The sequence below is a fragment of the Halictus rubicundus genome, chromosome 6 (genome assembly GCF_050948215.1).
Source record: "Halictus rubicundus isolate RS-2024b chromosome 6, iyHalRubi1_principal, whole genome shotgun sequence".
In the NCBI taxonomy this organism is placed as follows: domain Eukaryota; kingdom Metazoa; phylum Arthropoda; class Insecta; order Hymenoptera; family Halictidae; genus Halictus; species Halictus rubicundus.
Window position 1 is genome coordinate 15577478 of NC_135154.1, and position 18044 is coordinate 15595521.

General features: G+C 40.6%; 1 protein-coding gene across 1 annotated transcript in view; it reads right to left on the reverse strand.

The window, feature by feature from the left end:
• The window catches only part of LOC143354759 (uncharacterized), a 108710-nt gene that overhangs the window by 8969 nt on the left and 81697 nt on the right, over positions 1-18044 (reverse strand). Inside the window, exon 5 of the mRNA XM_076789058.1 lies at positions 10819-11070. Within this exon, the coding sequence (XP_076645173.1) occupies positions 10819-11070 (252 nt within the window). The remainder of the gene's footprint in view (positions 1-10818; positions 11071-18044) is intronic.

Consider the following 18044-nt stretch of genomic DNA (forward strand, 5'->3'; position numbering starts at 1 on the left):
TATTTCATAGAGGCCCCGACTGTATTTTCGCGCATATGACTTTAACTGTCGATGCGGACTTCGCTTGTATTTCTTCTCAAGTTTTACTGGCGCTAGGTCGACCGCTCTGAGCCGTAAACGTCAGTCCCCGGCTAAAGCCCTGCACGCCTGCTTGTCAGGTTCCTGCCTTCTTCAACCTCCTCTTCTCCTTTGCCTGCGCGCCGTCTCTCCCTCGTCTACTTCGGGAACACGCCGGCCAATGCCAAGAACCGTCCGATGGTTTAGCGACTAAACTCTACCCTGTGGCCACAGGCCGAGTGGCGCGCAACGCTCGTTCACGACCGAATCGGCATCCGATCACGACTGATACCGCTCGATCGAACACTTTCAACGTTCCCCCCTCCCCCTCTCCTTATGGTCCCTGGCCTCCCTTGTGTTAAGACGCTGCGGTGATTATTATTCAACTAGAGTCTGCTCATGAAAATAACAAGCGTTCGAGTAATGGTCAGAATTTATTCAATCTGTGCGAACTAAAAGTATCATTCAAATTATTCTATGGTTTTTAAAGGTCTTCTCAATCTACAAATTAGACGCGAACATATTCGAACAAAGTCTAAATATGATATGCAATAGTGTTCGAATTAGCTGAAAGTACTTTTAGAGAGAATCATATATTCCGTTCAAATTTTTCAACGGCTTTTGAATAATCTCTCCAAGCTGGACACACATGTAAACATACAAAAGTACATAAACCACGCGTTAGAAATACGTAAAAACCAGACTGAAATTTCTGCGACTAAATAAAGTAAAATTGTATTTTCTTTTTGTACCGGCAGATCGAATGTCTCGAGAACAAGTTCGAAAAGAATAAATTTCTAAACCTTCTGACTTCGGAGACCTTCGAGAAGTTTCTTTGTTAAACACAACTGTGATCGTTCGAGTAATGATAGAAAAAAAAAACTCGATGAAAATCACGAGCATTATTCGAACAAGAATTTCGCTGAGACAATAGCGAGCAAAGCAGAAGAATATGAGCCCAGAAACAATGAACTACCCCCGACAAAAATGTCGTCAGCGTCGGAAGGGACATACAATACTAACAGCTGTTAAATGTGTAAATAATCGAAAGAAACATCGCGGATCGGGGGAATGATCGGAAGCGTGAAGATGTATCCATTACTTCGCAATGGTAAGCGAAACGAAACAAAGGAACCCCGTGTGGAGTCGCGTTCGGTTTTTATGGGCACGCAAAGAAACAGCCGCCGAAAATAATCGTTTTCAAGAAATTCTGTTCCCAGTGGGCAACGGGGTCAGATCCCGGGAGAAGTTTTAGAATCCACCGGAAAACGTCGGTACCCGTAACGTCTCCAGACTTCATTAGAGATGCAATATGGCACGGTTTTTGCCGGGCAAAGGAAGGGAACTGGCTACGTGCGAGAGAGCGGTCGGTTGCTTTCAAAAAAGTTACGACGAGGTTTTATGGGGGTTTAATTGTAGCCCGCGACTGTGGTTAGAAAGTAGTAAAACTCCGTTTGCCAGGAGAGCCTGGCAAGTTAATTATTGCTTTGTCTTGAAAATTGCGCCTCCATTCTTAAAGAATAGGGGCGACGATCGCCGTCAAGGCCGACCGGACTTTCGTACAATATTTTCCACCCTGTCATCATAGTTGTCCTCGAGCTTCTCGAACCGAACGACAATTTCGGGCGGATTATCTGCGGACATCTGCCGGCTACAAACTTTCTTGTTTTTGGTACACAAGCGTTCCTTCAGACATCGTTCCGTCGATATTGTCTTTCTATTCCATTTTCCCGATACGAGTTATCGAAATTATAAAGCTGAATGCATGAAGATTTATTTATTATAATGAAATTGGCTAAAATTCTGAATAAATGCAGTATTGTAATTTTTATAGCGTAACGTAAAATTGTCAGCTTTAATGCCCCGTCGATGTAACTTTAGAAGTTAAGATAGCTAGGTAAAGTAACATTCAGATCGTACCAATGAAACGGTGTCAGAGTTTACTATAATTAAGAAAATGTGTGCAATCGTGTGACGAACTAATGACGGTTGTGTGTATCATACGGTAGAATCCTTTTTGAGTGGTGCAATGAACATCAACCAAGCGTGTCGCGTAGTTTTATTATAGTCTTCATTATGTTAGGGGACACGAAACCACCCTTCGAATGTTAGGGTGGAGTGAAAATTCAATTTAATGTTAGGTATTATTACCCCACAAAACAATCGAGGTAGAAACAAACGTTCATTCTCGAAACTTTTTCATTAAAAACTAATGAAGTATCGGTAGAATGTTGGAAACGTTAAAAATAGAACAATTTATACGGACGCACATTTAGTACCACAATTTGGAAAGAAATAATTTAGAAAATCGAAAAGGTAAAATCCAATTCTTTCATATGCACGTTCTTCGTCAAGAAAATTCTACTACTATACTACTAGTATAGTAATACTACTAGTCAATATGTCTGTGTATGACGCACCATTTCCACTTACGACGTAGTAGAACTCATGTTAGGCCATTTTCAGCGATTTTATTATACTTCGCCTACCATGTCGTACAAATTGTATCTTAAACGGTACTGTATTTACATCTAACAAATAAATAATAATTTGTACAAGGTGAATATAAATTTCCATAGTATTCAACACGAACACCGTTCAAAATAGTCAGATTTATGGTTCTGCTGTTGTCGAGCATGTAAGGCTGCTTTTGGAGGAATTTATTCACTAGATTAATTCATTTATTTTCACGCTGGAATAAAAATTAATTGAAATCTCAATGAATTTGCATTTTCATCATTTATTTGGGCTAATGAGACCCTGTTACTTTTTGATGGCTCAATATTTCCAGTGTTAAAGTAACTGTTGGATAATTATTTTATCCTTTTGTGTTACAAGAAAGTATCCTTTAATACAAGAGAATACTATCTAACACTCTCTCTCTCTCTCTCCCTCTTACCTCTCCTACTTCTAGTTCACACTGTAGATCTCCGATTTCTCCCCTTATACAGAAAGGCGTAAATATCAGCATACAGGGTGTACACTGTACACAAAGTGATAAACCAGAGAGATCAAATGTAGGAAACAGAATTCAATTATCTCCACAATACATTCATTTCAGAGGCACTTTTCCGCCAATTCAAGGACCAAGCGAGCAATTAGGAGAAATGGTCTGTGCAAATTTGGAGGCAGTTTTCCGTCAATTCGAACGATTGGAAGGACCGTGACCGAGAATAAAGCAGACAAGAGACGAGAAAGTATGAAACCGATCGCAGTACACAGAGAGACAGTCGGTCGGAACGGTCGAAGGGTTGGTTTTGCTTTTCGCGCTAGTGAGAGCAACATCAATGTAATCAGGCAGGTCGCTTAGAGCGGACTTAACGACGATCGTAAACGTGGTTCGCTTTACAGCTCGCGGTGTTCGTGTGCTTCGTCGTTCCTTCCTTCCTTTTTTTTTTCTTCTCTCTCTTTCTCTCTCCCCCCTTTTCTGCGCAGCGTTCCACCGTTCCTCCGGTTCTTTTGCACGTCTTCCTGTTCTCCTTCTTGGCCAACGTGTCCTCCGACTTACTCAACCGCTTTCGCCGATGCGGAGCTGAGCTGTGCGGCGTCATCGCGAAGTCGTAAGTGAGACGCACCCCAGACTCTAGGTTATTTTACTCCAACCGTAGTAAACTAGCCGACTTTATGTGACAGACACTACCGAAGTCGAAACCGTCTCACGACTCACGGACCCGTGATCCCACGAGAACACGCCGGAACTGGCGGGCTCATCTTTGTCTTGGGTCGTAAACGTTTCGAATACCGTGCAGGGGCAGAAGAAACGCTGTCTGAACGGAAGGACAGCGTGTGTGTGTGTGTGTGTGTGTGTGTGTGTGTGTGTGTGTGTGTGTGTGTGTGAGAGAGAGAGAGACCGTTCCATCATTAAAACCGATCGACAACGGTAATCTAACCGTATATCTATACTGTCTGTCGCGACAAAGCGTTCCACCCGTGTCCAACCAATTAAATTTATCATAACCGTCCGCGTTTTTTATTCTTTAATGCGTCTCCCTGCGGCCCCTGAATTATGTCGCCCGTTACTTTTTAACCGAAACTGTTTAGCCGAGTGCGAATATGAGACACGCTGGAAGTGTCAAGCTAAAAGATTTTAACTTGTTAACAGAGTGCTAACAGTTTTGAGAATGATCGTATTAGTTATTACTAGACCTTCTTTGCTATTGATAATACGTAATACAATTTTCCGAATAATAAGAGAAAATGAAATGGCAACTTGACAGAAATACGGGACACTTTAGTGATCTCGTTCTGGTTTACACATAATTTTCACTCTACCAGTTAAAATTCTTATCGAAAAAATAGTGCAAGGTAAAAGCGAAGAAACATAACTCTGCCACCGATACTACTGCTTCTAAAAAGTGCAAGTAACAACAGCGAGCTACGTAAATTCATATTTCATTTAAAATGATATTCTGTAAGTCTAATATTTCGAACGTTCCGTCACAGCTAACATGAACTTGACTTTCAAGCAAATAATAAATGGCCAGCGAAGATGGACTGTCGCTGTTGCGCATAATCAGTTGAAATTACAATTGATTAACATGTTTCCTACCAGCGTCACGTATTTAACCACGACCTCGTGTTTTGCATAAAGGAAGTCAAATCGCCTTTTCGTACATTGTCATTTGCAACCGCCGCACGTGGACTAGCATTTCAACAACCAGGGACTTCCATTTTTACAGCCTCAAAAATATTTCGCCAAAAACCGTACGGTGCATTCGATAAAAAGTCGTGCATTGAAAAAATATTAATCGAACGAAAGAGGACGTTGAATTTGTATTCGTAAGAAGACGTTATAGTTGTTCTATGCCTTTAATGTTAAATGCAATTGATTTTTATGCGACGTAACGAGAGGGGCGATATGTAAAAACTCGAGAACTTTCTTCGGTACATTTCCAAAATTTTTCATAAGAACCATAATACGATGCATTTGATAACATATGAAGTGAGCGTAATAATCATCTCGTCCGTTTAATTTTAGTCGCTGTTGATTTTTATGCAACCGACCGGAGTTCAGTGAAACGAGAGTTAGATAATTCGAATACGAGAGATTAATATATTTGCGCGTATTTCCATACGAACCTATATTTTCACTATTTCTTTGAACAATTCCCGTTTTAGTCCGTTGGTTTACAGAACCTCGAATTCGCGCGAACACGCGCAGCACAGCGTTTATCGTCGCAAAGCCAATGCAACCGCTGCTATATAATGGCGATAGGTAGTTCAATGTTTTCGAACAAAATAGAGCACCTGTTCCAACGGTGGAACCGCAGACGATTAAAGAAAATCACCTTTGCTCCTTCAGACAGACGGCTGCGGTAACTCGGTTTCCTCTCGTTCGCTCTGTCTCGTAGCTCGCTCGTGAAGGAAAAATGCCAGCGCGGCAACATCCTTTACGGCCGGAGATTTACCGACTCTTTTCCCTCTTTAAACAGAACATCAATGTCGTCTATAAACGAGATGAGATTGACCTATCGTATCTCTCAGCAGAATCTTTCGGCAGAGTAATACTGTTAGAGCTTTAAACTTGGCCGCAGTCCAACAATACCCCCGCGCCCCCCGAACATACGTGATTCATCGTGTTTATGTCAAATGAAATCGCTTAATGCAATTCATTTACAATTTCGCAACGAAACCAGCCTCGAACCATCAATTCCAGTCATAATTATTAGTCGCTGTTCCCTGCCTATCGGCTTCAGCTTTAGACAATCCTGCTTCCAGTTCCATAAAAGTGCAGCGTTTACTCGATATATGTCCGAAACACTGGACTAGCTCCGGACATATATCGGCCAGGAGATATACTATTCTTGGATCCACGCGATCGAGGTCTCACGAACTTTTTGGCCCCTCACGGGGTATACCCCGCGGTAGTGGGGTTAATTCCGCGACATTTATCGGCCATGCCTCGGCGACATATATAGAGAACTCACTGTACCCAGTTTGAAACTGAAAGTATTCGTTCCTCGTTAGTATCGTTCTTGTATGTGATAATTTTTAATGTACCAAAAAGTTGAACCATCGTTTAAACTGTCTAATACTGTTCGAGCAAGCTTTTAGTGACATAAGGTGCAAAGGATGCAATTCAAATTAAAAATAAAAGTAATCATTCCTTGTTATTTTCACGGTTACGCGTACTGAAATATAGCAAAATTAATTTGTATTCGTAAAGAACCTATAGATTATCGTACTCATACTGTTTGTGCAAACTTCTAGAATTATAAAATGCAGAGCTACGATTTTGAGTCAAAAATAAGAATCCTGAACATGTTATCGTTTATTAGCGCTATTGTAATATATTTTACACGATAAAATTTCATGATACGTTTAATAGTATGTACAAAATAACTCTATGCTATGCAAAGCAGATTTAAATGAAAAGAATGTTTAAAACAAATTCTAACAATTGAAACGACAGTACTAAAATATGTGTCCGAAAATTTCAGACCCGAGAGAACGGTCTTTGGCTCAAAGGGATCTTCGGTTCATTTAGTTTCTTTGGACTAGATCAAATGAAGCTCGCGACTCCACCGAGGTATTATGGGTTACATTTCACGAGCAAACGCAAGGTGATTGTCCGAAATCGTGAAGAGATCCGTAGGAGTACGAGTTCGACAAACAAAATGCCTATCGTTTGAAGCATAGTATTCCGAATAGCAACGCCATCCGCTACTAGCGTCATCAAAGCCGCTGCTGGGATTAGGCTTGGCGCACAAAGCAGCTCCAGGAAATAAATACGGTCTCGACTTTAACGATGACAACACTATAAAGAAAGAATCGAATTTCCAAGTACCTCGTCACCCTTCGTACTCGTCTTCGAACGCGATCCTCGTTGATTAGCTCCTTCGTCCAACGTTTCCAGAGATTTACGTCCACCGGGGAAACGAGATCCTATTGCTTTGACGGCAATTAGTCGATTAATTGCCTTTACAGCAGTTTTTATTCCGGACTAATTATTTATTCACGAAGAAGTTGTCGAGGCAATTTGACACAGCTCACTGTGCGAGTTTGACCAGATCATATTGTGTGCAAATTTACCGATGCGTACGTAGTTCACATTTCACCAAATTCGTTAAAAACTTTATGAATTCTCAAGGTAATTTATTTTATCATGATTAATTGTATCATGAGGATGTAATGATTTGAGGACGTAATTACAAATTGTATTATAAATGGAGATAGATGCAGTCGAAAATAACGAGACAGGGTACTGTCAGTAATTTCAATTTTGTCGTGCTGTATTGCAATTTTGTACAGTAAGTGTCGATGAATAAAGGATAATGTAAATACGAATTTTATAAAGGGAAAATATCAATTTTTCGAAACGGTTTCAAATCGGTTTCCGCGCGACTACGAACCGAGTATACTATAGCGCAGCCATTAATAGTTGCTAATACACACCGGTCGTTCGAATCCCGTCACACACGCCGATGTGGATTTTCGGTTCGGTTATTATATTCGCGCTACGGTTAATGCGAAAACAGTAATTAAGGAACAACTACCGTTGCGTTACACCGGGGCGGCAGTTTATTGTCTACATACATATATTAACCATCCATTAGGCGTGGGCCACTACGTGTGACGATGTCTATTCGCAAGTCTGCGAGAACTTGCGGCGACGATGTAACAGTGGAATCCGCGTTAAGTATTTTCGCCTGAAATTATTTCTGTCGCGTGCGTCGCGACGCCGGCCAGATTTGATTTACCCTTGCATACGGTTGGCGATCTTGATTCGACGCTTCGTGTGAAAAGTCAAGTCCTGTTTATTATTGGAACAAACGTGCGATGGAAACGGGCCGGATCCGCGGATGCAATTAGCAATATTTCTGGTCGATTGAAATCACCCGAACAACCAATGTTAACTATCAAAATATTTGCTAAAGAATTCTTCATTGTGATTGCTTCAACACTGGATTTACGGAGCACTGAAACTGGCTATTTTACATTACTTTACAAAAATAACCAGAAGGTATCTATCCACATTTTTAGCCATTTTTTAAATAACATACACCCAAAAAAGAGAAATTTGTTGAATGTTTCCTCATGGATACATCCTTACAATGTCAATAATTGTAAATTACAAATATTAGATCCTGTAATTTTGACGGGTCCCGTAAACCTAGTGTTAAAGCTGAACACAGATATTTTTATTTTAACAAATATTTTAAAGACTTCACACTTCCTCGTCTTGATACTGCGAAACACTACACTTTCGTGCAAAGCATCTTAAAATATTCAGCTTGTGCTCATTTAGAAACGTGAAAATTTGTTTAAATCTCCTTTCTACTGTAGAGCAAAGTGAGAAAGAGAACTTGCCATTTTTCTTTTGACATTTTACAAATTCGTTTAAACAATACTTGTACACGTCCAATGATTAAGCAAATCTTAATGCAAAATATGAAACTGTTCGCATAAATTGTAAGAAATAGTAGCCAAATAGATTTTTCTTTGCGGTAGATTTATTAAATTGTGAGTAATATATTGAAGTTCTTAAATTCTTTTTGTCTTCCTACTGTTTAAAATTACAGCTACCCATATGTACCATATATGCATAAAATCTGTAGTTTAGGAATCATTGTTCAGCGGGAAAGCTTTGATTTAATCATTGAAAAAGAACCGGCGATGGCGATATAAATTGTAAGAGGTCCTCCAGTGGCAATAATGATAGCCCACAGTAAAAATAAACTTGTAAAAGAGGAGCCCTTAAAAGCGAAATCAGAAAAGAAAGAAACGGAAGAAGGGAATAAACGGAAGTTGGGGAACAGTTTGCTAGTAAGGCAGCGCGGTCTGGTTGGCTCTTGAAAGGAAGGGCATTTTATAGGTTAGAATCTGTTTTATGTGTGCCAGATTTCCTATTACGACCCGAACTTCGAGCGCTCCAGACGACAGAAGAGCGTCTAGAGAGAGAGAGAGAGAGAGAGAGAGAGAGAGAGAGAGAGAGAGAGAGAGCTTTATGACCTAAAACGAAAACTAATCCTTCACCCGTGTTTCTCCGAACAATCATTATCGTCTCTCGTCCGTCGATTGACATCAGATTCGGCTCAAGGACTTCGCATCGACAGGAAACTGATCGGCACGAGACTTCGTTTGAAAATCATTTCAGCAAAGAAAAATAATTATTTGAAAAATAATCAGTAAATACCTCTTGCTTCAAAATGCACTCTTATATGTGTAAGATCAAATTTAGTTTTAGTTCTTCTCAGTTTCGACACGTTTTCGAAAAAATTATTCCAGTCAATCTTTTGTCTTTTCGTGGCACAATTTTCTGGACATTTTTTGAAACCAGTTACATTCGTTTGTCTATCATTTGTGTAAACTTGTTAAAACAGCCTCGAAACGGCTAAAAGAATGACTTAGAAAATCTTCCAATCTTGAGGAAAATATTCACCCTTTTTAGCGCTAAGAATTCAAGCTAATTCAACTTGTTTAATGAAATAGCTTAATAAAACTAGTTTAATGAAACAATTACATGGAGTCACCGAAAGTAAGCCTCGTCGTTAACCGAAGCAGTGCTGCAATTGCAATAAAGACTTACTAATTATGTAGTTGAATAAATCACGATTAATTACGATTATTATTCAGTTAGAATAATTGTTCTTTTGCGTTTCAGTTCGGTCTAAAGCTAGTAATACTAACGTCGCGATATTTGCACTTGGGTAAACATTTCAAAGTGGGTTTCTGTCATTAGGACGACGAATTTCAGCAATTCTGTTCGTTGTCTAAGACAGACGACTCCACGGAAGCGAGGACATTCTTCGCCGACTCGTGAGCGACCTCAAGCACAGAAATCACGGAAGTTATTCGAGTGTAAGTGAGGTTTGTCAAACGGGTCCGATCCAAAGGAAACATTCACAGATTACCTCATCACGAGACTTTTGCTCGTGTGAGCGTGTGACTTATGTGCTGTCGGCCGATTTTCTCTTCTCGCTCGTCGAAAACGGATCGCGTGTCAAACGGACTGAACGTGTCTGGTTTAAAAGTATTTCGCTCGATGAAATGATTACTCGCGCTGTCGAATATCATAGAAAAGTCAGATGAGCAGTTCCAATGATGTTCCTGTCCAATACTACAGTGATTTCTCTATATATGTCGCCAAGGACTGCGTGATAAACGTCGCGCACTTATTTCCACTACCGTGGGTTCGAGGAGGAGAGGCCTCGGACGCCGAGGAGTGTAAACATAACAGGGTATGTCTTCTGGACAATACATGACCCTGGCAAGACCCATGTTGTTGACATATATCGAGAATTCACTGTATATCAATATTCGATGTACGCTATTCTTGTTGGATAAACTACAAAATTGAACGAGTCGTTCGAATACTATTCTTGTTAAATATTCCGAAAGTATAGAAAACCTCGTCGACCTTGCGAGCAGCAAATTTATTGACAAGTAAAATTTTATTGGTAAATTCGATATAAATTTGATAGAAATTCTGATAGAAATTCTGTTCTGCAGGATTATTTGATTCCAACCTTGAGTAGGTATATACGCGACGATAAACATTTTCATTTTTTCTTCATTAATAAGAAAACTATTCAAAAGAAAATAATTAGTATTCTATGTGAAACACGAATGAGGAACCGTGTTAGAAAAATTTCTTAGTAGTTTGAATAGTTTTTTAAAGGTGATACGTAGTGAGCTCTGACGAATTAAGTGATCATCCCTAGTTAAAAGGCTAGGTTACTTTGATTTCCTGGGAATTTGGGGGGTTGATGTTCGACGATTAAGGTGTGCAAGTATAATTGACGATCATGGAGTGCTTACCAAGGCTAGCAGAATGTTCTGGAAGGCCCTCAGGTCTGAATGGTACTCTAGCGGCAGGTATATGAGCATTCAGCGTATGAGGATGGGTCCCTAAGTCGATAGCACTCGTAGAAGGTGTAACTCCTATGTAGGGCACCTGTCCCTCATATGTTGGCGCCTCTGTAGGACCAGTATATCCGGTACAGCAATACCGGCTAGGTTGAAGCATCCCGAATTCATTCCAGAAGCGCATTGTGCGAATATCGCAGTTAGCTGCAACCAAAAGAAACAACAAGTTAGAATCATCACGTTCAACATTGCAACACATCTCGTTAACATTAGAGTTCAATTTCTTCGGATACATATTGTGATAAAAATTGCTTAAAATCTGGATGAATACGTTCTTGCCACTTTTAGAAAATAATGTGTCATAGTCACTCCTGGTGGCACATAGATTTAGTGCCAATAAACTGCTAAACTAAAATGCGTTCATAATTTTTTTCACTTCTTTTTCCAAATATACCGAGCTAATATGTAGGGTAAAGGATTATTTTCTCGTTTCCAAATTCTACGAATCGATACCTGCGAATCTGTACTCGCGTAAAGGCGTGTGTGGACATTCTTCGGTCATAATTAAGAAGCAGTGAAATTGTATTAACCCACACATGTCCAAGTGCAATTGTTTCGCTGATTTATTAGTAATATTTCTAGGGAACGATCAGACTTTTAATAATTTCCAGGAGACCATTAATTTACCACGCAACGTTGTCTCTACGCTGAAGCAAGCTCCAATAAAGGAAGGTGCAAAACCGTGTTTCTCGTACACGGCACTACAATTAGAGCGTTTCTACCATAACGCATCAATTAAATACCATCGTTTATGAAACCAGTAAATAGCTCACCACGGCGAGGGTGCATATCTTGAAATTCTACCAGTAATTCTGTACTCCCTTTTTATCGCTTGTTCCGTTCGTGCAAGGAAATTAAATTAATTAACCTCGTGAAAAATTCGAAATTGAAGCCTGCCACCGTAAATTTTGCCTGAACCGATCTTTGATGTTCGCGAATTAAAATCGAATCGAGCTCATTAATAACGATTCGAGATTCCATCCGACATAATGGAGATTCGACCACGAATCGAGCATCATCGAAGGGGATTCCGAGAACGGTGCACCCAGAATTCACGTGGTTCATAGCCAATAGAAATTCACCCATTCAGGCATCAAGATGGCCGACCCCTCGAGGCGTGGTTTTCACAAGGCCGTACATGTAAACGGCAGATTCTGTTGGATCTGTCACCCTGTCACAACCCATGACCACGGGTGTTCACTTGTCGATCGAGCGTTGCCATCGTTCTAATCATTGCCGTTCAGTCCTAGCTAATTGACAGGCCTGCTCTGGGAAAATAAATTAGCGTAGGCGACGCTTTCACCTCGAATCGTCTCGATATCGTCATCCACCCCTTCCTCCATTTCGATTGCAAAAATGAATACCGAGCTTCAAGGCAACGATACTGACCAACAAAATGGACTTAATAAAAACTATAACCGTTCCAGAAAATCTTATAGACTTGTACAAATATACATTTATAATGTGATTATTCAATAACGATGAACGATGTTGGTCCAAGATAAATGTACCTATTAAAACGCTATTCCTCTATACTTAAGCCTTAAATAAATTATAAAGAAACTATTCATCAATATTGTATAATGTTCAGATGAACGTAATCTACTATGGTTTACACAACGGAATGCTACCATGGTTTCCATTCAATTCTATGGGATATTTAGGAGTTCCAATGGACATAATGCATCCTGGTATAGTGCAAATTTCACCCACGTTGCTGGCAATCTTTGAACACTCACGATTCGCTGAACTGTATGTAGGCCACCGACTGGTTTGGCTGAATAGTCAGTAAATCATACATTTTTCAGAACAAACAACGTGATCCTGATACAGAGAAAGAAATGCAGTACACACATTGTCACCATATTAAGCAACAATTGCCGTGGGCTATGCGAATAAAAATTCTTCCCGAGTGTTCAACTTTTATGTAGCAATTAGAAGTATTTTATTACTGGACTGCGGATTTCATGCGGTTACGATCGCAATGAATAGGTATGATTTAAAGCCATAGACACAGATTAATGTAAGAGATAAAGAATGAAATTTCTTAAAGAAACAATATTTATTTTGTAGAAAAAATCCGCGGTCTATTCGTTACGTTTCACACGGTAAGTCTATAGTACGGAATTATTTTAAACAAGCTTGAGGCGACGCTGAGCAACGAACGAAAGGAATCTAGTAAAAGATAAATTACGTTTATAGGCGGTACTGTAAAATGATTGGCTAAAAATGCCGTAGATTCGTATGCTCGTCCGAGACTCGTCGTTCACTGTCATTCAACGAGCACACTTGCGGACGCGTTCCGCAACGTCTTATTCCGACTTCCACGGCAATTCTTGTTTTGTTAAAATGCGGTTGCTGCGAACGGGACCAGTTCAGAACGTAGTAATACCACGCAATGTGACCAACCCAAGGACGAAACAATTCGCTTTTTGCTCTTTTAAAGCTCGCGGTTGACGGCACACCTCGGCAAGACGTGCTCCCTCCCCGAATTTCGACGCAACTTATGTCCGACATTACCGAACAATCAATCTTGCATCGTTTTTTCTTTCAGGCGAATTTGCACTCCCGCCGCGCGCCGCGCCGCGCCATCTCTATTAAATTATCTGACGCTTTCAAAGAGAGACGATCATGTTCGATTACATTCCACGCGTGCCGACTTCATTTTCTCCCCCGGCGATCCTGACAGGAGTCGTGTCGTTACCTAAATGACGGCGACATCGAGATTTATGCGGTTTCATAATGTACGCGAATTTACGAAATGCACTCGCAATTTGTTACGAAGTCGTTACATTTTTCCGAGTTTCGCGCGAACACGGAATAAAATGATTTTATATGGTATGTATTACACGATGCGATATTTTATGTTTGCTCAAAAATTGAGTAATTATCGGTAACAGGCTTTCTATTGTCACTAGAAAAAAAATTGTCTAGGTGAATAATATTAAGGTTACTCATTACATAGAGGCTTAACAAGGGAATTGATTATTGCGAAACTAGGAGGTTGCTCGTTGAGAACTCCAGTAAACGCATCAATAATAAACACAATAAAAGAGTGTTTACCTTTATTATGAATATTTCATGATTGCACGTGTACTTGTTTCTTTAATTACACCTTTTCATCGCAAGCGCATGCAACGAAGAAATTGAGTCTCGTTTTATAGCGTTGTCAAGTTATTCACAACTTCGAATCATAAAATTATACTAATTTCTAATTGGGTGACAGGTGTAATCCATGCGCCTAACTATGGTAGTAAAATTAGCGCGGCCATTGCAGGGTTAAAGGTGCGCCTAATGAAGATTAATAGCATGCATCGCGTATATCGTATCTTGCGCGTCGTGATCCCGACGTAAATTACCATCGACTCCGGTATCATTATTCTTGCCTTCGACAAAATCTGCGACACCTTGCTCGGCAAATTTCTTATTCCACGAACCGCAATGGTACTCTTTCGGTGGGTCAATAATTCATATAGATCCAGATGCGCATGCTTCCAGGCAGGCTATCGGCGAGGGTTATTTGACAAATGCGTGCGTAATTAAGTGTTATCTCGAATTACCCACTGCGAGAGAAAGCGAGAAGTCGATTGATTTATTGACTCGATATTTCTTCTCAACAAATAACGTGTGTTCGCGTCTTCATTTTCGGTGTACGGTATCATTACATTTCAATGATTTTATCATGCGATTTCTGAATGTCTTCCAATCATTCTTGTTGCACAAATTTCAAGAGCGGTGGCAAGATAAATTGCCAATAAGATTCTGCAGAGAATGGTCGAGAGTTTGACTGAAAAGATTCAAGTTCCCCTTCTCAGTGTATGAAAATTCGACAAAGTGTGCAAACTTCCTTGTCGTTTAAATTGTCCATCACAATACGACTATAACTTTGCTAAACACTGGATAGCATTTAGAAATGTTTATAATTAAGGAAGACTAAGAACATTTGTGTTTTATTTTTACCAGGAAGAATCGTTCGGACAATTAATGTACGCAATAGATGATAAGCAATGGATTTACATACAATTTAGAATCGATCCTTGGGAATGGTCTATTATTTTCGTCCGGAAAATTCATTTCCGAAAAGTACGCGAGATTTAGAATAATTTCCCTGCACGCGAGCTTCGTGGAACGAGGAACAAGCAATTGTAAAATGTCTCGAGAAAAAAACACCAGTTGCCACGGTTCGCATTGCAACAGGAAAGGTGAAGGAGGCGAGAAAACCGAGGTGGAACTAACGACAAGTAGAACGCGCGAAGAAGGGGAGAAAGAAATAATACTTCCGACACCGTGTCGAGAGTTTTCGGTTAAGGGGAGAGCAGGACGAAAACGAAATCAGCGAGTCTTTGGGAACTTATTCTAACTGATAAACCAAAGTTTCTGCTATTTTAATACACGATTAAAGTAACTAAAAATATTTTTTCTATTAAAAACGAAAAGATCAAGAGGTGTTCCAATACTATACAGTATAGCGCCTGGTAGCATTCATCCTACTCTAACAAATCCCCGATAATGAAACAATTTTTAAGTCAGAAAACGAAAAATTGACAAAATGGTGGGATTTTTAAGGCGAACGTGCCACGTGTCACATAAATCAATGGATTCGCAGAGTAGAGGAATACGTGTGGAAGAAAACGAAACGAATCGGTCGAATGATTTTTTAGTAATATCGGGTGTCGAATTTTTTCGAATTTGGCTAATCGATTTCGGTAGGATATTTGCTACGGGCGATACGATCGGCGTAAGCGTTGCGGACACCGGCCGATACCGAAATGATTTATTCGTGGTTCGAATCGGGCAGATGATTCCAGTGAGCGGAACACACTCGAAAACCGGACGTAAAAACGCTGCACGACTCGTAAATTATATTTAATGGTGTGGCTTCGCATGCAGAGCCGCCGGTGGATCCTGCTTTCGCAGGGCCCTCGTCAATTGCCGGCTTCTGGTGCCGCGACTGTCGTGTTCATCGTTGGTAATTTGATTCGAACCGTACACTTGCTACACCGCACGATAATTCATAATCTAGATCGCGTCGAAGAATTATCTTGTTCGTGCTCTACACGCGTGTATACGTATGCGCGGGCACGTTTGGTTGTTGCATGCGTATGCGTGCCGATGTGTGCATGATTCAGTGTCAGCGGCAGGAATTGTAATTTCACCGCCACGGCTTTGATTACTCGGGCCCGCGTTCGAGCTTCGAGAGCACTTACATCGATTTTATTCGCGTGCAATTATTCTCCTCGTAACAATTTCACGTTTAACCACGTCCCGGCAAAAAAATTAGCAAGTCCGAGACGCAACGATGAGCCCCAGCAATTCTTTCATTCTTTTCCAGTTCGCGCGCGCGCGTGCACGCTGCCGTTTGATCCGCGAGAGCGGTGCACTACGGAACCCCAGCCGTTTGTTATACTCGCATTTCTATTTGAATCTATTATATTAGAATGCGGCCATTATAGTTCCCCGAGGGGGCATGCGATTTCTTCAATTTCTGTAGATCCGAACGACTCATCTATTTTAATGAACTTTTCATTTGATTGCATATTTTATCGCACATCCTCCGCAGCCCTAATTAGAGGATAAAAGCCGCTCTCATTGGTTACAACCACTTCGAATTATCGCGCACCGCTTCGGAATTTCATTTTTGCAGATCCGTGACCAATTTCGTGCGAAACTCGAGTGTAACGAGCACTAACAACAAGTGATGTATCGTAGAAGAATTCTTCGAAGGATTTAACAAATTAACCAGACAATCTCTTGTGCTTTCTTTTCTGCTGATCTCGGTGGATTAAAATGCTGTGCTAATTATATTGCGTTTAAATAAGCCGTGTCCAAAGTTATTCGTTCGAAGTTGCATGTTTCTCTTTGTTTCTGATCGACGCACCCGCTTTACAAATGAAAACGTGAATTCTTGTTTATGTGAAATTTCGTTCAAACATTGGTAGATTTTTGTCGATCAACTCGATGTAACTTGTCTGACGCGTAGGATAATGTTAGACATTTTTCAGTTTTCATCAATGATATTTTAGTTCTATCACATTAATAAAATCGTTTCTTTATATTCCAATCTTCCTAGTTCCTTCCTAGACCGTGGATTTGTAGGGATTAAAAAATTTCTAAAATACGAAAAAAGTGTGTGTTAATAAAGATCAATGTCATTTCGCTTTTGACCAGAAGACATTTTTCTGTTGATCTTATTTTTGCGAAATAATCTGCAAAAATTGGAATCTCTAGTCCAGTTGCTCGAAAAATGCATATGAAATATTAAAAAAATACAAAAAGTGCTGCAAGAAATAGACGATCATCATCCAGACGCAATAACAATGAAAAATGTACGATTAATAAATCCTCCTTGAATCTGTACCAAAGTATTGATCGCGCGACGAACATGCTCTCACGCTGTCAAAAAGGATCGAAGGTACCGCCAAGGGCATTCAAAAATAGGATCCCCGCAGCTGCGCCTGCAGTCGCCATGCCTCGGTTTACTGGAACTGCCATAACTTCCGGCACCGCTAACAATCGCGTGACGTCACTGTCGCGATTTGTCATGAACACCGACGGAATTCTAAATGCGAAATACATACATATATCGTCGAACTGCTGCTATTTCTCCCTTCTTCTTGCTGTTTCGACGAACCTCCATATTGTTTACCTGTGCTCATTGGTTATCGGCACGTTTCGTACGCCGACGGGTCATGCACGACGGAAATCGTTCCGGTATTTTGGTAGAGCTATGACGCCTAGCGTGATTGTCATTAAATAACGAGGACAATCCTTGGAAATTTGTCGTGTAAAATACTTTCCGACACGTTACGATCAGTTACGTCATCTTAAAATTCTTCGGCCGATCATACATTCGGAATATTTTATCGGCGTTCGTCATTGCGATTAAAAGATGGTGTACAATCGTGCGAATTTGCCGCACCGTTTTCCAACGTGTCACGTCTACGCTGCTCGCCCGCTGCTCCCCGTTACAACAGGTTCGAGCAATGGCGACAGCCGTATTTACTAAATGGCGCCTAGAAACGTGCGCATTATACCCGCATTGATGTTACCAGCGGCGTTATTACCCGCGATATACATACACACGGGGAGTTGTAAGTTTAGCTGCGGAGACCTGGTTG